The sequence below is a fragment of the Pneumocystis jirovecii genome (genome assembly GCF_001477535.1).
Source record: "Pneumocystis jirovecii RU7 chromosome Unknown supercont1.3, whole genome shotgun sequence".
Classification (NCBI taxonomy): Eukaryota; Fungi; Ascomycota; class Pneumocystomycetes; order Pneumocystales; family Pneumocystaceae; genus Pneumocystis; species Pneumocystis jirovecii.
In genome coordinates this window covers 59,763-78,460 of record NW_017264777.1, presented here as the reverse complement: position 1 = coordinate 78,460, position 18,698 = coordinate 59,763, and the positions used below count along the sequence as shown (strand labels likewise).

At 35.1% G+C, this 18,698-nt stretch overlaps 9 protein-coding genes across 9 annotated transcripts; 4 read left to right on the top strand and 5 right to left on the bottom strand.

The window, feature by feature from the left end:
- Positions 1–703: 703 nt before the first annotated feature.
- Positions 704–2,149, top strand: T551_00643 (anaphase promoting complex subunit CDC16; the record flags this gene model as incomplete). The annotated part of the gene is made up of 8 exons (XM_018372907.1): positions 704–805; positions 850–995; positions 1,037–1,363; positions 1,412–1,652; positions 1,700–1,731; positions 1,778–1,913; positions 1,956–2,088; positions 2,133–2,149. 8 exons carry the CDS (start codon positions 704–706, stop codon positions 2,147–2,149), a joined length of 1,134 nt encoding a protein of 377 aa, XP_018230653.1.
- Positions 2,150–2,585: 436 nt separating this feature from the next.
- On the bottom strand, positions 2,586–4,673 carry T551_00642 (anaphase promoting complex subunit CDC23; the record flags this gene model as incomplete). Its single annotated transcript, XM_018372906.1, has 10 exons — positions 2,586–2,651; positions 2,700–3,027; positions 3,073–3,181; positions 3,224–3,388; positions 3,434–3,613; positions 3,657–3,840; positions 3,886–4,018; positions 4,060–4,162; positions 4,207–4,538; positions 4,579–4,673. 10 exons carry the CDS (start codon positions 4,671–4,673, stop codon positions 2,586–2,588), a joined length of 1,695 nt encoding a protein of 564 aa, XP_018230652.1.
- Positions 4,674–5,160: 487 nt separating this feature from the next.
- On the top strand, positions 5,161–6,737 carry T551_00641 (bifunctional (2E,6E)-farnesyl diphosphate synthase/dimethylallyltranstransferase; the record flags this gene model as incomplete). Its single annotated transcript, XM_018372905.1, has 7 exons — positions 5,161–5,268; positions 5,592–5,729; positions 5,783–5,863; positions 5,907–6,029; positions 6,072–6,311; positions 6,353–6,487; positions 6,531–6,737. The coding sequence occupies 7 exons, from the start codon at positions 5,161–5,163 to the stop codon at positions 6,735–6,737; spliced, it is 1,032 nt and encodes a 343-aa protein (XP_018230651.1).
- A 337-nt stretch (positions 6,738–7,074) lies between these two features.
- T551_00640 (uncharacterized protein) lies at positions 7,075–9,206 on the bottom strand (the record flags this gene model as incomplete). Its single annotated transcript, XM_018372904.1, has 5 exons — positions 7,075–8,025; positions 8,072–8,877; positions 8,923–8,980; positions 9,024–9,131; positions 9,174–9,206. 5 exons carry the CDS (start codon positions 9,204–9,206, stop codon positions 7,075–7,077), a joined length of 1,956 nt encoding a protein of 651 aa, XP_018230650.1.
- Positions 9,207–9,407: 201 nt separating this feature from the next.
- T551_05055 (condensin subunit YCG1) lies at positions 9,408–12,722 on the bottom strand (the record flags this gene model as incomplete). Its single annotated transcript, XM_018376024.1, has 14 exons — positions 12,559–12,722; positions 12,435–12,504; positions 12,266–12,382; positions 12,063–12,212; positions 11,840–12,016; positions 11,516–11,789; positions 11,368–11,470; positions 11,048–11,323; positions 10,647–11,002; positions 10,472–10,600; positions 10,168–10,431; positions 9,994–10,125; positions 9,722–9,953; positions 9,408–9,676 (listed from the first exon to the last, which is right to left on the bottom strand). The coding sequence occupies exons 1-14, from the start codon at positions 12,605–12,607 to the stop codon at positions 9,408–9,410; spliced, it is 2,598 nt and encodes an 865-aa protein (XP_018230649.1). The 5' UTR covers positions 12,608–12,722.
- Positions 12,723–12,955: 233 nt separating this feature from the next.
- On the bottom strand, positions 12,956–13,578 carry T551_05054 (peptidyl-prolyl cis-trans isomerase; the record flags this gene model as incomplete). The annotated part of the gene is made up of 4 exons (XM_018376023.1): positions 12,956–13,030; positions 13,072–13,276; positions 13,327–13,394; positions 13,438–13,578. 4 exons carry the CDS (start codon positions 13,576–13,578, stop codon positions 12,956–12,958), a joined length of 489 nt encoding a protein of 162 aa, XP_018230648.1.
- A 322-nt stretch (positions 13,579–13,900) lies between these two features.
- Positions 13,901–14,410, top strand: T551_05053 (uncharacterized protein; the record flags this gene model as incomplete). Its single annotated transcript, XM_018376022.1, has 3 exons — positions 13,901–14,088; positions 14,127–14,147; positions 14,188–14,410. 3 exons carry the CDS (start codon positions 13,901–13,903, stop codon positions 14,393–14,395), a joined length of 417 nt encoding a protein of 138 aa, XP_018230647.1. The 3' UTR covers positions 14,396–14,410.
- Positions 14,411–15,112: 702 nt separating this feature from the next.
- Positions 15,113–15,392, top strand: T551_00637 (uncharacterized protein; the record flags this gene model as incomplete). The annotated part of the gene is made up of 2 exons (XM_018372903.1): positions 15,113–15,186; positions 15,233–15,392. The coding sequence occupies 2 exons, from the start codon at positions 15,113–15,115 to the stop codon at positions 15,390–15,392; spliced, it is 234 nt and encodes a 77-aa protein (XP_018230646.1).
- A 269-nt stretch (positions 15,393–15,661) lies between these two features.
- T551_00636 (uncharacterized protein) lies at positions 15,662–18,687 on the bottom strand (the record flags this gene model as incomplete). Its single annotated transcript, XM_018372902.1, has 13 exons — positions 15,662–15,703; positions 15,816–16,148; positions 16,192–16,738; positions 16,782–16,917; positions 16,969–17,005; positions 17,050–17,199; positions 17,244–17,378; positions 17,424–17,501; positions 17,551–17,691; positions 17,744–17,796; positions 17,844–18,150; positions 18,195–18,334; positions 18,390–18,687. The coding sequence occupies 13 exons, from the start codon at positions 18,685–18,687 to the stop codon at positions 15,662–15,664; spliced, it is 2,397 nt and encodes a 798-aa protein (XP_018230645.1).
- Between the last annotated feature and the right edge of the window lie 11 nt (positions 18,688–18,698).

Here is an 18,698-nt window from a genome sequence, read left to right as displayed (position 1 = left end):
ATGGAGACATGATGCACTTATTCAGCATCAATATGAGACAGCAGCATATATTGGAGATAAAATTTTAGCATTGACTGGTATATATGCGTGTTATATGCGTATTATATGCGTGGGTTGATGGGGATAGAGGACCCAAATGACGCATTTTGGCTAGCACAAGTATATTATCATACGGGACACTATGCAAGGGCACGGGGTTTACTGATGAACCGTTATTTACTGGAAATTAGTGTTGCATGTCGGTATTTAGCGGCACTTTGTTTGGTCAAATAAACGTATATATGCCGTATTTTTGTTTATATATACTAGTTTAAACTTTCTAAATGGCAAGAAGCACTTGATTTACTTGAAGAGCAAAATCCATATCGTCAAGAGGGTTTAAATGATGTATTTTTTGAAGATAAATGTTTATTTTGGATAGTTCTATCAGAAACAGTGGCTAAGAATCCAGACGGTGGAGTTAAAGTATATAAAGATGTATAAAATGGGGCGGCTTATATATGAGTTAGTTTGAGGCATCTATCTGTTATCTTCGGGGTGTTTTATATACAAATTTGAATAAGTTTGATAAAGCAAAAGAATGTTATAAAGAAGCACTTGTAATTGATGCAAAGTGTTATGAAGCATTTGAGCAATTAATAAGCAATAATTTGATGACGGCGGAAGAGGGCATGAAAGATTAATTGTGTTTTTTGCAAACTAAATGTTTTTAGAATGGACTTTTATTCAATCCTTGAATTTCAATGGTCTTATTGAAGAAGATGTGGATTTTGTCAAAAGTTTATACATTACAAAGCTAAATAAAGTTTATTTGGTAGATTGGGAATTCGTATTGATTAACTTTTTTAGTATAAGAATGCATCACGGTTTATTGAAGCAGAAACAAAATTAAAAAATACATATAATTTATATGACAATACAGACTTACTTCTGAGTAAAGCAGAGTTACTATTCGTACAAAACCGATTTAGACAGTGTCTCGAAATCACAGAAAAGTATTTCTGATTTTTTTCTTTATAATCTAACTTTCTAAAAGAATACTCTCTATTGATCAGTATAAATTCAATACCCTTCCTATTCATTTAGCATGTCTTCATGAATTAAATGAAAAAAACAAACTTTTTCTTATTTCTCATGATATGACAGAAAGACATCCTGAAGAACCTGTATCATGGCTTTCTGTAGGCATATACTATCTTTGTATAGGAAAAGTAGCGGAGGCTCGTCGATATTTTAGTAAAGCATCAATCATGAATCCGCATTTTGGTCCCGCTTGGATAGGATTTGCTCATTCATTTGCAGTTGAAGGTGAACATGATCAAGCTATCTCTGCCTATACAACAGCAGCTAGATTGTTTCAAGGGTACAAGGATTTTTTATTTACAATCAAATTTGTAATTGTTCATTATAGTACACATTTACCCTGTCTTTTTTTGGGTATGCAGCATCTTCATTTAAATAATTTGGTTTTGGCCAATGAATATTTTAATACTGCTTATGGCTTATGTAAAACGGATCCTTTACTTTTAAACGAATTGGGTGTTGTTGCTTTTCATAAATTACAGCTTCCAGAAGCGATAAATCTTTTTAGAAGTGCTCTCACGTTAGCTAAAGAAATAAATAGCGAAGAAAGAGCCTGGATTGCTACATGGGTTTGCAGTTATTGATATTATTCAAATACAAATTTTGATATTAATAGGCAAATCTTGGACATGCTTATAGAAAACTTAGGTTTTTTTTTCATATTTCTATAAGTATAATTTAATCAAAAAAGCAGAATGTATGATGATGCTTTACGGTATTTTTCAGAAGTAAAAAGATTATCACCTAGAGATCCATGCATCTATGCAGCTATTGCAATGGTTTATTTGAGTACTCATAAAGCAGGAGATGCTGTTCAATGTTTGCATGAAGTATTTTTTTTATTTTATAATACTCTTCTAAGACCTTTAAAGGCTCTGAGTCTTGCACCCTCTGATCCAATTGCAACTGATTTGTTACGACGTGCCTTAGAGGAAAATTCTCATATCCCTTTTGAAGTTGGTGTAACTATACAAGACGCATCTTCAGAAGATGACAATATTATTGGTACAGATATAAAAATATTTTGTGAATACTAATTAACAAATTAGTATCTACCAATGGTTGATTTTAGACGTTAAATAACATTTATAATATCTGTAAACTCTAAATATTATAAAGTTATAAGTAACATTGGTTTTAAACTAAATAGAAGTAAAACTGTTGTTTTTAAACATAGAATATGTTTTTTTTTTAAATACTATCGGTAAGATAAACATGTTTTTTCTACAATTCGTATCTTAATTACAATTTTAGGTTTGTATTTAACTTGGGAAAGAATAAATCATTTATTTTTGAAATTGTGTATACTAAAGAAAAAGATAGTTTTAGGAATGCTTATATATATTAAGATTAACATATTCTCTATGTATAATAAATAAAAACGAATAATTAAATTTAACATTTTCAATAACAAAAATTGTAACCAAATTACAATATATTCATAATAAAAGTACCACTTTCGCCTTGCATTAAATAATATAACTATTCTTTGATTCAACATATTAAACTCCATCTTGATCCATTCTACTTCGTAAGTCTCTTACAAGGGCTTTAGCTTCTTCTAAATCCTATATTTTAAATCATTATATTTTTATATTTTTAAAAAACGATCTTACAAATGATCCATTCATAATTTCAGTAGCATACTTTTCAGCCTTACGTAAATTTCCTCGACTCATTTCCCACTTTGCTAACCACATATGTGCCTTACTACTTTCTAAAGTGATTACATCATCATCTTCTGCTGTAATACATTGCTTATAATACATCGCTGCAGTATCTGTATCTCCAATTCTTTCAAATATCCCTCCAAGCTTTAATAAAATTACAGGATCAGCAGCAGAACCTAATAACGCTCGTTTGTATGATTTTATTGCTTCACCAGGTCTATCAAGTTTTTCATAACAATTCCCAAGAGCTTGCCACATCCGTTGATCATATGGCCTAACGCTATTAAAACATCGACAATATAATAAAAATAAAGGATACTTTAAAGCAGCTGCTCGTTGATAGTAATAAAGAGCATAATAATGCATTTCTAAAACTTCGTAAGTTTGCCCAAGACCATACCAGGCTCTATAATCCTTGCGATTAACGTCTTTAACATGAATAACTTAAAGCTAATACATAGACATCATACCTACTGCACGACGATATGCTTCTATTGCTGCATGAGTATTTTTCATTTCAACATATTCGTGACCCATTAAAGTCCAAGCAGATAACCAATTTCTATTTAATTTTAAAGCACGTCTAAAATAAATAACAGCTTTTTCATGCTCTGAAAGTAAACTATAATAATTCCCTAAGTATTTATTATTTTCCTTTTTCTTTTTTTAGAAACAATTACCTATAATACAACATGTTTCAGGACGGAACTTGTCGGTAGAAGATGCTATTTGAGCTAGAAATCCAAGCTTTGAACGCTTAGACATCACAAACAAAATATTCGAATATATATCCATATCATCAAGTCGATATGGATCAAGTTTTGCAATTTCTTCAAACTGTTTTTCTGCTTCCTCAAAATCTTTACATTTTAAAAATAACTATATAATCTTGATAAAATATACCTCTTCCATTATACGGTATTAAGGCTCTTTGTGTTTTTAAGAATAAACTATTAGGAAACAATGCTTCAAGTTCAACAATTTGACGATAAAGAGGCTCGCCGGATTGATGAAGTTCAAGAATAGCATAAATCAGGAATAGCTTTTTCATAAAACAATCTGGTAAAGCAGACGTAATTGAATTTAGCTAATTATATTAACGATAACGATAACAGCCTTTTCAACAAAACACCATATTTATACCAGTCAAAGACATAGATAACTCTTGCCAACTACCCCAATTATATGGATACAAGTTAATTGACTGTATCAACGTTTTGATCGACAAAGATTCTTGTTTCTGTTTCCTTTGAAGAAACCCTAAACTAAAAAGAATTATTAAATAAAACACAAAAACCAATACTACAGATATAATAAAAATGCATCCTTTTGAACCTCAACAATCTTTTCAAGTTCTTGACATATAGAAGCAATTTCACGATTTTTAACACTACTACCATCCAGAGGACCTCATTAAATATTAAAAATGGAAGATCAAAACACACAAATATACCAAGAATTGACTCACTATCCTCATCTCCTCTCTTTTCTCCTGCAAGAAATTTTGCGTATAAACGAAGAAATATAGATTTCGTACTTTGACATGTTTTCAGAAAATACGCACAACGATCATATTCCTTGCAATCAAAATAACATTTTGCTAATGCATATCTGTTATTTTCCTTCTCTTCAAGCAACATCTTAACCCGTTGCTTTTCTTTCATATCCTGTCCTTCCGGTGCAAAATCCCTCTCATCTTCAATATGACCATCCATTTTTATACACAAAGAATCATAGTCATTTACCGATTCAATTGACTCCATCCCATTCAAGAGCTCTGCTGCCCTGAATTATCAGAAAAAAACCTTTTTATAGAAAAAATAACCATCTTGCGCTCAAATAAAGCCCTCTCTCTGAACACTGATGTATTGCCTCCTTCAGCTGCATATGAATTGTACGTTTAAGCCCCTTATCATCCATTCGAAGAAATATTAAGTATATCTGCAATTGTCAAACTATATACGTGTAAAATACAAGCATATTGATCAAATAAATGGATGCACCTGAAATTAAGCCGTCTGCAGACTATATACACTGTATATGTAGGATATACGTAAAATATATATGCTGTGTTTCGTATTGTATGTGTTATATATACACAACAATCACTTTATACACACTATTTGCTGTGTATACAGAGTATATTCCTATATGTTTATTGTGTATGTGTTTATATATATATATATATATGTTTATATACGTTTTTATGTGTTTTTATGGGTTTTTATACGCCTTTTTCTGCCCAAAATCACCTCAAATCACCCTTCTAATTTCTCTTATCGTTATATTCTTAATTTAAAGTAGTTCACGAAATTACCGTAAAACATTTCTACAGCAAATATTATAAAAAAATTTGTATAAAATTTGTACATAATTTGGATAGAATAAGAAGAATAAGAAGGAAATAATGGCAAAAGAGCGATTTATTAAAGTTTTTCCAGAGATTGTAAAGGATCTTGAAGATTATTTTCAAAGTATCGGAATTCCAACTATCGGAATTGATTGGTTTAAAAAGGTGGGTTTTAAAACGATGAAAATGCACAGAAAGGAAAAAGATGCACCTTTTTACAGGATATTGTAAAAAATATTTAAATGTCATATATCAGGAAACATTCAAATCACTTAGGGGACAAAAAATGATAAGTTTTTGGTTTTTTTTTTGTATAAATTTCAATATATACATATATCTATTAAATAGATATTTTGATAAATTTTAGAATGAAAAGACACAAAAAAGCCTATAAGGGAGGTCTTGGAAGTATTTCAGTATATTTTTAAAAATTTTAATATGTTTCTGTGCATCAATAAAGTGTTTTGCATGTTTGATATAATATCTAGAATATCCATTACAATTGTCTTGGAGGGAAGCTAAGTCGAGGGCTATCAGTTGTAGATTCGTATGAGATCTTTCTTGAACGGCCCCTGACAGAATATGAATATAAAAGAGCAGCAGTACTCGGATGGTCAGTTGAGTTGGTAGGATTTTATCGTTTAAACAAAGAGATATAAAGTTACTGACAAATATATAGCTTCAGGCATTTTTTTTGGTGGTAGATGACATGATGGATCAATCAAAAACACGACGTGGACAACCATGTTGGTATTTAATGGTAATTTAAAAAAAAAAATATTTGAGATACTAAATTAAAATAGCCAAACGTTGGGATGGTTGCAATTAATGACTCATTTATGTTAAAATCATCTATTTTCTTCCTACTTAAAAAATATTTTCAAAATGAATCGTATTATATTTTACTAATTGAAAATTTTCATGAAGTTTAACAATAAATATAGTATTTTAGAAAGTAATATTTTTAGGCAACATTTAAAACCGAATTTGGCCAACTTTTGGATCTTTTAATAGCTCCGGAAAACGATATAGATCTATCAAGATTTTCGTTAGAAAAACACTCGTTTATTATAGAGTATAAAACAACTTTTTATTCTTTCTACTTGCCTGTTGTTCTAGCTATGAATATGGCAGGAATAACAGATGAAAAAGATTTCAACCAAGCGAGGGATATTTTGGTTCCTTTAGGGAAGTATTTCCAAATTCAAGTATCATTTTGTTTTATATTTTCCATTTTAATATTTTAAAGGACGATTTCCTTGATTGCTTTGGTGATCCCAATATTACAGGTAAAATTGGAACTGATATAGTTGAAAATAAATGTACCTGGTTAATTAACAAAGCATTGGAAAAAGCAACTCCTAAGCAACGCAAAATTTTAGAAGTATTTTTTCTAGAAAATGTTTTCATCAATTAATCATTTATAGGAAAATTATGGGAAAAAAAACATGGATTCTGAAATAATTGTTAAAAAATTGTACGAAGAAATGGGTCTTCGTGAAGAATTCGAATTATATGAAAAGGAATCTGTTTCATATATTAAGGAATTAATTTCCAAGGTTGATGAATCTCGTGGGCTAAAAAAAGATATCTTTATAACATTTCTTAATAAAATATACAAGAGATATAAATAGTAACTACTTTTAGTAATTCGTATAGATTTAATTCCCTTAATATATCTACAGCAAGCTATTAATTTATATCTCAAACACTTGTAAAAATTAGGAAATAATCTACATGTTTCTAACAAACACATTCCATAATGCATCAAACATATAATATATAAAAACTATGCTCCCAAAAAATATATTAATACTCCTACATTACATCATATCTCATAAATTTAAAAAATATTCAAAAAATGTTCTTTTTCGTGATATTTTACAACATTGTTTTTTATTTGTTCTAATTCTCAAAATTTTATCTATTTTCCCTATTTTTATTAGAATTAACATGAAAACATTTTTCCGGTTAAGAATCTAAAGACAACAAAGCTAATTTAGAAGGCGCATCTTTTTTTATTTCCATTACGCTTTTATCATCATCTATTATTAATGCCTTAAGATCTTCGTGAAGTAACCCAGATGCCATATTTTCATTAAAACATTCAAGTGTATTTTGATTCCGTTCTTGAATATTACTTGCTGTACTATTTATATTGGACACTGGAGTAGAAAGATTTAAAACAGCAGAGCCACATAATAAACAAGTACTACGATGTTTAAAATTAACAAAAAAACAAGATGTACAATGCCAATCATTCGTCTGTTTCTCATTATTCGTATTAGCAATTATTTTTTCTTTATTTATAATATTTTCATTATTTTGAATAACGGTTTCATTATTTGTAGAAACCTGTGGCTGTTTTAAGGAAAAGGATGTTGGAATAGACGGTCCGTTAAAGTTCCCATGTATCGTGTTCAATGGAATTTTTTGTATAGGAGGCAAATGTGTAAAATGCTTAGGATTTGGAAAGTGAAAATTTAATGGATTTGTAATAGGTTGTTGTGATGCTTGTGATGTAACAGTAGGTAATGAATTATTATGATCCGTAGTAGCAACAGAAATATTTTTATTTGCACCACATTTCAAACAAATTGTATTTTTTGCAAAATTATGATATCCACATCCTTCTGTTCTACATTTCCAATCACCTGCACGAAAGGGAACATTTCCTCCTTGTGTAGAAGTTCTAAGAGTCAAAGGATATGAGTGAAGTAACGTATCTGGATTCGAAACTGACGATGTTAAAGACATATTTCCCCCATATGAGGGATATGAATATGTTATCATAGGATCATTATTCATATTTACTGAATAAGTAGAAAAAGAGCAACGAAAACATGCAGTTCTTCTTTGAAAATTACTGAACCCACAAAAAGGACAGTTCCAATCACCTGGTCTTGGTTTATTTTTACTAGACTGTTTAATAATTAGCCAATATAAACAAAAAAAAGAAAAAATATACCGGGAAAGGTATAAGTATTTCTGCAGCACGCTCTAATACACGACTGCTGCTAGGTGAAATTTCAATAACTTTATCATTTAAAGTTTTTCCATTCATCATAAGATTTTTTATAGCTTCTTCATGTGAAGAAAAAACCACAAATCCAGTACCGGTTGGCTTATAATAATCAGGTGTTCTCAAAGTCCAAAATGCTATAGGATGACCTCCATGTTGTGTAAACCAACTTTCTAATTCAGACTGAGTAGTATCATGAGGTAATCCAATCATATAAAGAATACATGACCTTTCAGCAAGAAATGCTTTAATGTTAGATCTAACATCTAATAAACGAGAAAAAATATTCGGATATTTATCTATAATTTTTGATTTCTTGACAAGACTTTTCAATATATATAATAAATCTAAGCATTCGTCTTTTGCACGTCTAGATGGATTTTCATGAGGAGCATGAAACGTTTGTTGAAGAGGCTGAGACGGTCCATTTATATCTGTTTCTAGGATTTTTCGAATATTCACAATACTTGATGAACTATACAACGGAACCTCAGGATGATACGATTGCCAGCGACGGTATTCTGAATACAAATCATATACTCTAGGATGTAGCAAATATGATGGAAGAACGATTGATTTATCCCTAGCTTCTCTTGGAAACTGAACAGTCAACTTTTTAGCATCAAATGCTGCAAACACAAAATCCTTGTTGTTAAAAATAAGCTTTTCCTGAATAAATGTAACAAATTGATGAATAGCATCATGAAAAGTTCCAGCTGATTGAATATGTTCCCAACTCAAAGTAACAAAACCTATAAAAATATAAGAATAGTATTTCTAAATTTGAAATCTCTAACCAGAAAAATTCGTCAGTGGTGTATTAATAGGCCTTACTAAAAGATCTTCTTTATATTGCTAGATTATTTGTTATTACAAATATTCAATTAAGAATTCATACTTCTTCAAGAGTTCTTAAATCTACTAAAATCCATGATAATTCAATTAATTCAGAAGTTTCTTTTGACCCGCCAATTCCATATTCATGACATGTTAATCCATGAACAATCTTAAAATGTCAATTTTTTTTCAAAAAAAAGTATATCTTAACTAGAATAGCATCTAATGACTCTGGAAGAGGCATAACATAAGAAATAGGGCCTAAATAAGGATTTAAACGAGCAAAAAATTATTTTTTTTTTTTTAAATTTATAAGTGATTATAATTTTTAATGGTTATCGAAATTAAACTTTTTACAAAACGAGAGTAAAAAAGATAGTTTTTATATAATTTATCAACAAAGAATAGAATTTAAGAATATTATAATATGTATAAATAAACAGTATTATTTAAACGTTTCAATAGATGTATAATTAGTTTCTTTGAATTCAAGTAATTTACATAATGTAGTAAAAAATTTATTTAATGAATTTTTAGCAAAAGAATCTAAAGAATTATTTTCCTTAAAAATGTTAGAAATACGTATATTTATTGTATATAGTACTTTGAGAAGTTTAAGAACAATTTTTTGAAGTGAATCTGTAAGTTCGTGATTAGATGTTGATGTAATATGAAGTTTGTTGAGTAAGGTGCATAATGTCCGTCTTTCTTCTTCTATTTATATTCAGCGATTGCCAGCTCACATGATAAAAAAATTACTATTATAAGATTCACTTATTTGAGTGCAGATATCTTTTGCTAAATATAGATGAATATCTTTATTTTCTTTCGTATGCCCTGATTGATTTTTAGAAATATCGGGGTTAATTTGTTTTTTTGGATCGACCCAATCCATCATTTGAAGAACTATTTGTGAAAAAGGAATAGGTTCGATATCATCGTCTAAATCATCAAAGATTTGTAATAATTTATGCAAAGTAGAAACGAATATCTTTATACTGTTAAGAATGAAAAGAGTATGAATGATTTACCTCTTGAAGATAAAATTGATTTTTAGGTGAAGAATAACAATAAACAGGAATGAAATATGTAAGAATTTGACGTAAATTTAAATTGGAGGATGTTTTTGGATCAAAATATAAGATAATAAGGATTTTAAGCAGCTTAAGCAGTTAGTTTTAAATAATTATTCAAGTCTTTGTTACTTTAGGATCATCGAAAAATGACGTTAACATTAGTTTAGAAACAGCCTCTACAGCAGTAGCTGTCATATCGATATTTAAAGTATTTTGCAATATCTGTTCGAATAACGACTGAATCGACTGCAAATTTATCGATGAACCATCAAAAACATCATATTTATAACACATAAAAATATCTGTAATAATTTTTAATGCTTCAACCTGCAAAGAATCATGTCCCTTTACTAAACAGTGACAGAATAAAATCAAATTCTCTCTAGCAAATTGCTAAAGTATTCAGATACGTAGTATAAAAGAATTTACATACTTTATCCAATAAACAACATAAACCTAAACACCGAAGACCTTTTTCCCTAATCGATGCATTATGACTCCTGACAGATGGCACAATCAAATTATTAAGTATTTCTATGAACTCGAAATTATTCCGGAAATTCTTTAATTGTAAATTTATAACATTATTTAAAAAACTCTATACATACTTTTTCAATATTTTCGAGCATAGCTTGAGTAAGACAAAGACATCTGAAAATAACAAATGTCTTATGGCCTCCATTAGGATTTTCCATTTCTTCTTTAATTATAGAGTCGACGGATTTAAAAAGTGGAATATTTTCTTGATTCGATACCACTGAAACAAATGAGTCATCGGATTTAGTGTCATCTTCGGCATATTTTTTAACTTTATTTGTTTGCTCGTTCAGGGAATCCAAAAGATTCACTATCATTTCCGCTAAAAGTTTGACAAAAGTCTTTTCGTCAGATGTTATTTTCCGAAAAACTTCTACCATATGAGTAATAAGATTTTCGGAAAAAACATGATTAGGAATATTATTCCCTACAAAACATCAATCTAATCTATGAAAAAACATGTATATATTACGAAGAATATTAAATATTTTTTTCCTACCCATTTCATCACTCAAATCTGTTGTTTTTATAATAAGTAAAAACTGCTTAAATATAAACTCTAACTCTTGTTTAGATTCCTCAGTATCATGTTGAAAATTTTCTAATATTTTTTCTATATACAATGCTTGTTGCGATATTTCGGGAATCCTTTCTTCAATAAGATAAGAATAACCTTCTTTAAAACAAAAATCATTCCAACATCTGACTAAGAAAGCCGATTCAGGCGTAATGTTTTCCCAAAAATTGTCTAATATAATGTTTGCTTTGTAAAAACAAACAATAAATACTTACTGTCGAAAATTATAGTTTTAACAACATCGGTTCTCATGGAAAAGAAATGGTTCATAGCATCTTCGGCAATTTTACTGTTTATAACATCCAGTCTTTCTAATAACTTTTCAAAATAAGAACAGTGTATTAAAATGTTTCAAGTAGATACTTCAAGGAGATTATTATTGACGTGTTCGATCCAAATTGTAGAAAACATTTTTACAGCGGCTTTCCTTACTTGATCATTTCGATCCTTTATTCCCCATTTCAAAATTTTTTCTCGTTTACTTATACTAAGGAGCCTGAAATCGCCCATTTCCGGGAGAGTCCTGGAAAAAATAGTCCGGCGGTTTATACTATCCGTATCACGAGCTCTTTCAATGATAAAAGGCAGTGTCTTTTCGTTTTTCTCAAGGTTCAAAATCACCGAACGCCTCACTTCCCTATTCCACAGAGTTAAAGCCAGGACGACATCCATCAAGCAATAACGTACGCATTCGGATCATGCTGTATAAGCTGCAAAAAAGTCTTTTTAATAATATCATCGTTGATGTCTTCTTCTGCATTTTGAAGACGAGACGCTGCTATCACCGCTTGAACCCTGATCGACGCTTCCTTGTCCCTCAATCTCTTTGCAAGCGCCTTTTTCAGTTGCTCGAATAAATCATCGCTTGCATGCTCAACAGACCATGAATCAATATATACACAAACCTTACTCGATTTCATCCATACAGTTAACAATCAGCGTAATCATTTGACACACCCTAAGCCGAACACATTTATCTTTCGATTCCAACCCCACCAGTAGCTCGTCCAGCAGCCTTCTTATCAGCCGGCTGTCCATTGTTTCCTCCACTTCCTCTCCACTGCACTCTGACTGTGCTGGCTGCTTCTCCTTCACTTCACCGCCTTAGTTTACCCTTTTAAAACCCACTCATTGTTTTCCATACTTTTTTCCCGGATATGTTGAATATAATGCCCGCAAAACTTGATCACACGGTCTGCCGTCAACTCATTCTTCTTCAAAGGCAGAATTCTAAAGATATTCGCCAGAAACTCCCCGATAAACTCCTTTTCTCTCTCCTCACCCCTCTCCACCTCTTCTTCGTGGATATGTCTCAGAGAATTCACCAACTTCCGGTGCACCGCCGTGGATGTCTGTGCATCATGGAAATCTACAAAATCAGGGCACTGCATCTCCTGTGCTGCAACACTCACGCTGGCGCACGCCCTCCCCCATCGGCCTCCTCGTCAGCCCCATCCTGCTACTCCCAGCTGCGGCTCCTGGCTGGGTGCTGCGCTGAGCAAATTTATATTCTGCGTGTTGCCATGGCAATCTCACTGCCCAGCAGGCAGCTGCGCACACATTGGACACTCTACACCGTTCTATTCTCTACGTACAGGCCCGGGAACCTCCCGGCAACCGCTGCCCTTCTACCGTTTCCCGGCAACGGTTACCCTGCCAACCATATCCATGCCAACAGTCCCCTTGCCAACAGTTCTCCCGGCAACAGTTCCCCTGCCAATGGTCCCCCTGGCGACAGTTCCCATAGCAATGCCATGGCAACGGTTCCCCCGGACACTGTTCCCTTGGCAACGGAAAGGCACGTTACACTGTCCCGCACCGCTCGATCACAATCTTTGCTGCCGGCGTCCCGCTCGAACTCCCATGCGACTCAATTTTCTACCCTCCGTCACCCACGCCCCACCTGCACTCCGCCTTACCTTCACCACATCCATCCCCTCCGTCACCTCCCCAAACACCACGTGCTTCCCGTCCAGCCACGACGTCACCACTGTCGTGATAAAGAACTGCGACCCATTCGTGTTTGGCCCTGCATTTGCCATCGATAGCAGTCCTGGCTTTGCGTGCTTCACGACAAAGTTCTCATCCGGGAACCGCTCCCCATAGATCGACTTCCCCCCCGTCCTGACCCGTCAGCCATCAGCTCTCTGTCCCCCGCTGTGCTGCACGCTTACCCATTGTGCCGCGTAAAGTCTCCGCCCTGCACCATGAACTGCGGGATGATCCGGTGAAACGTCGATCCCTGCGTTGTCAGCTGGCGTCGCACTGCTGTTGCCGCCACCCACCGAATAACCAAAGCCCTTCTCCCCCGTGCACAGTGCGCGGAAGTTTGCTGCCGTCTTCGGGACGATATCATCATACAACCTAAACACAATGCGGCCGGCTGCCGCGCCCCCAATAGAGACATCGAAAAAGACGTTCGCCATGCTGTGTGCTCCCGCGGCGCGCGCTGCGGGGTTATCCGCGCAGCAGCGCGCGCACCCGGCGATGCACGGCGAGCAGCGGCTCCTGTTCCCGGGGATTGAGCGGGCGCTCGCCCGCGTCTCGGCACTTAGTGTACGTCCCTACGCGTTACATGCACTGGGCTTACGCGGCCAGCTCTACGACGTTAAGAGCGCGCTGCGGCGCGCACACAACGGTGAGTCGCTGCGCTCTATGCATACACCGTGCCAGTGTGCTATATGCGTCATATATGCGCAGCAGCACTGGGGGTGTATGCATAATGCACTGTGCAGTGTATGCGTGTGTATGCGCACTGTATGCAGTGTGCATGTGCTGTGCAGTGCACAGCATTATATGCGCTGTGTGCGAGGCTTACGTGCAGTGCTCATGAACTACAACGAGATCGAGGCAAAGGTCCGCGCCGCCACGAGTGGCGACCCGTGGGGTGCAAGCTCGACGGAGATGCAAGAGATTGCGGCGGCGACGCACAGCTAGTAGGTCTGCGGTGCGGGCGGCAGGGCTGACGAGGCAGCACGGCGTTCAACGAGATCATGTGGGTCAGCAGTGGCAGGGACGGAGGGCTGACGGCGCAGGCCGGTCATCTACCGGCGACTGACGGAGAAGACGGGGAACGAATGGCGGCAGGTGTATAAGGCGCTACAGCTGTTGGAATACCTGGTGAAACACGGGTCGGAGCGGGTGGCGGAGGATGTGCGGGCGCACATCTCGCTAGTGAAGGTGCTGCGGGGCTTTGAGCATGTGGACGCTCGCGGGAGGGACCGCGGTGCAAGCGGTATGTGAGGGTTTTTGCATGCGTATGAACGCGTGTATGCGTTATATATGCGTTATATATGCGTTATGTATGCGTTATATATGCGCAGTGTATGCGTGTTATATGCGTGTTATATGCGTGTTGTATGCGTGCATACAGTGTGTGCAGTGTGGAGGGAGCGGCTGACGGGACAGTGAGCACGAGGGCGCGGGAGCTGGTGGAGTTGGTCTCGGACGGCGAGGTGTTGAAGCAGGAGAGGAAAAAGGCGAGGATAAACCGGGAGAAATATACAGGGACGGGGGCGGAAGACGGGGCATACAGAGGAGGCGAGCAGAGATACGAGGGTCTGCGGGGTGAGCGGGGACGGTTTTCCGAGGAGTATGGGGAGACGAGAGGTGAAGAAAAAAACAGTGAAAGGAGGGCAAGAAGGCACAGCGCCACGTATAGTCAGGGGGGAAGCCTCAGGGAGCATCCGTTCGAGGAGTACGATGAATTTGAAGAAGCCGGGTGTCGGGGGTATATAGAGGAGGCGGGGGGGAAAGGAGAAAAATACACGAGTTGGGGGAAAGAAACGAGGGGAGGCAGTGGGAGCATGAGTACAGGCGATCTGCTTAGATTCGAGGAGGAATTGGGGGATTTTTTTGGGTCGGTGGAAGGAAGGGGGTCGGCGAGGCCGGTAGGGTCCGTCGAGGCAAAAAAGACGAGGGAGGGCGAAAAAACAGGGGAAACAGAGGGAATGGGGGCAGATGAGGGCTTTGACGAGTTCCAGAGCGCAGGATCCGTGGAAGGAACAAGAAAGGGGTGTTTCGACTGGGCGGAGGTGTATACCGGGGAGACGAAGGGGGGGAGAGGGAAAGAGCGGGCAGGGAGCCAGGTGAGGAAGAGCACGGGTGTTTGCAGGTATTTATGGGAGGAGCAGGAAAAGGCCGAGGGCTCAGAAAGGCATTTGGGGCGTTCAGGGCAAGTGAAGCAGCAGAGAGAGCAATCAAAGGATGTATTCAGCAATCTGTGGACACTTGCTCTTAAAGACAACAAGAAGCCGCCAAGCTGTGGGGATGGAGAGTAGTGCAGGGATGCAAAACATAGTAAGGGGCAGAGTGCAGTAGGAAGTGGAAAGCGGGCCCAGAACCGATCGTAAAGATAAGGGACAGAGGGGGATGCGGAGATGTAGTGTATTTACAGTATTTTAGCATTTAATTGATAATTATACATAAAATATGTACTGTTTGCTTGGAATAGTAACTGTGATATCTACAATCATTCATAAATATAAATCAATACATGGGTTTCGAGTTTTATGTGTTCTCGTTTTCGCCGTTGATTGTTCTTACAAGCTCCTGTGAGGGTTAGAGGAAGGGGAGGGAGCAGAGCAGAGGGAAACAGAGTAGAGGGAAGCAGAGTAGAGGGGAGCGGGGAAAATAAAGGGAGGGGGGAAGGAAGGGGGGTTACCTTTGTTTGTTTAGCAATGTCGAAAGCTATTCCGGCCAAGTTTTGTTTGAACGATTTGTCGATGCTGATATTTTCGATTTTATCGCTGAGGAGTTCTTCGAATCGAGAGCAACAATTCATCAATCCGTTTACGATTCTTGATATTTTTTCCCGCAGATTTTCATCTTTTTCTATTGCTATGACTTGAAAAGTTTTGGAAACGACACTTTGAACGATTGTTATCACTTTTGTCATGTGTTCTTTTAATTTTTTTATTTGAGCATCAGCCCTTATTGATGAAAGAAGACCCTGTATTAGCTCAACAATGTCTTCCGTCTGTTTTTCTAAAAAGTTCTACTTTATTGTTATGAAATATATATTAAAAGACTTTTTAGACCTTAAAGTCTTGCAAGTTGTCATCAAAATCAGAATCCAGTAGTGTTTTTAAAACAGTGGTTTTTGACATTTTTGAAGTATCTAGCTTCATTAAATAGGTATTGGAGAAATCTGTATTTTGTGGTGGTATTTCTGTGTGTTTATCTTTTAAAGTATTTAAATTACATTGTACTGGTGAGGATGTGTCTGTAGCGGGCTCCTTAATGTCACTAAATTTTCCATTCATATTTTCTAATGTGTCTGTGGCATCCGAAGCTTTTAATTTCACAATTTTAACCAATTCAATAATAGTGGCTGTAAGGTGAAATGCAGCGGCATCCAGCAGACTAATAGGGCTTAATCCTTTATTGAGAGCATGATTTTTAGAAGCGACCATTAAGTTATTGGCGGTAGAAGACATCCGTAATTTTAACTTTGTAATAAGTGGACCCTTTTGCGGATCGTTAAATATGCCCATGTCTTTGTTATCCTCCAAGTTTGTATTTATCGATTTTACTGACAAAATTACATCTTTCATGGCCTCAAGCACGCCTTTTTGTTCGGATGACCTATTTCTCATTAGCTTGTGTATAAATTAAGGCGAAAAATAACCTTCCAGCATGTAAAAGATCATCTATCGCAACTTGAAAATTAGCTAAAGAAGTATCATTAATTATTCCGTCATCTTCAATATAATTTTCATAATCTGCTTTAAGTTTTAAAGACTGAGTAGAAAATAACGATGTTGCTAATATTGTTATTCTATACATATATATGTAAATATATAAAAGCTAAATACCTTTTAAGTTCTGAAGCTGTGATTTAGCTTTTGAATACTAAAAGCATCAACATTTTCTAAATAGTCAATATAATTATATACCTGACTTTTCCATTCGTTGACTTCATCTTGAAGAAAAGATATTTGTTTAGACAGCGTCCCGATCTGCTGCCAAGAACTTGTTTCTTTCTCTGATAACGATCTCATTTCTTCAAGAAATTCTTTAGCTTCACGTTTGACATTATTTGTAACCTATGAAAACATATTAGAGTTTAAATATAATAAGCTATGCAAACCCGTTGTTGCTCTTCCATTTCTAATTTAAGTTTTTCATAATTGGAAAGCAACAATTGATATTTTTCATTGCTTTTATTTAAGTTATCTTGCTTTTTATTAAGAATTTGTATTTCTTCATTTAAAACTTTATTAGACTAAACTCTTTAAAAAACAAAGATAAACAAAAACATTAATAATACCTGTTGAAGTTCTTTCAAGTTAACTTCAAGTGTTTTTCTTAATTGTATTTCATCATCAATACTTTTCTCATATGTTTTCTGTTATTTTATCAAATTTATACATATAGATATATATGGATATTATTACTTTAATAACTAAAAGTTCTTGTTCTGACTCGGACAACTTTGAATTAACAACATTAAGTTGACATTCTAAAGAAAAAATTTTATTTTGCAACGAAACTATGCGATATTCGTAATCCGTTGGAACCACGTTCTTTCGTACATTCTGAAATTTTTTAGTATATATATATATATTATTTATCTTTTTAAAATCATACGTCTATAAATTCACTTTTATCGTTATCAGATTTTTTGATATTTATTTTACTTTCTAAACATAAAAATTAAATTCCTTTAATGAACAAACGACTGAACAACCTTGATGGTCTATTTCCTTCAATCTAAAATTATAATTTTCAATTTTTTTATCTAAACTCGATAATTCTTGAGATGTTGAATTATCGATACGAAATGAATTCAACGATGTAGGAGTCTTGATAGGCGAAACGTCTAAATCAGAACCTTCTTCGATCATGGTTGATTTATTTGGGACAATTGTATCCGAACGAAACGTTTTTGGAGCTGGAAGTCCTGAATTTAACAATGTATTTGTAGTATCAGATAAAGAATGAGAATACGGACCAGTATGCAGCTCATCGTGCTTCAAAACAGTAACATTCTCTGCCTTTTATATTTAGAAATAAAACACCAAATATTATCTATCTTTACTAATGCGGGAAACCTCCGTTCAAGTTCAAATGATACATCCCCCAACAAATCTACAAATCGAGATATAGATAAAGTAGACAACTTCTGTCGCGCCTGATTCCGTTTGGGATGAAATGTTTCATTTGGCATTAAAAAAGATGCTGATAAAAAGAAAAAAAAATCAATTATGCAATAAAAAACGTATAAATCAGTTACCATCAAGAGTTTTTGCTTGCCTACGCATAAGTTCATCATAGACATCAGTGGATAACTCATAAAATTGTTGTTTAGAAAGATATGTAAGTTTTTCCCGTGCTTTTGTATTTCGAGAATCAAGTTCTACAAGAACATTAATCATAAAAATATTCATATTTAGCTTATTTCTACCTTTTCTACAACTTGTATGAAGGAATTGTTTAAATGCTGTATAGTATATAATGTTTGTTTTTTCTTCAAGATTATTTACCATAGAACGGTCAAAGTTTTTTGTTCTAGAATTACTTTGGTAGGTCATTTCATTGAATT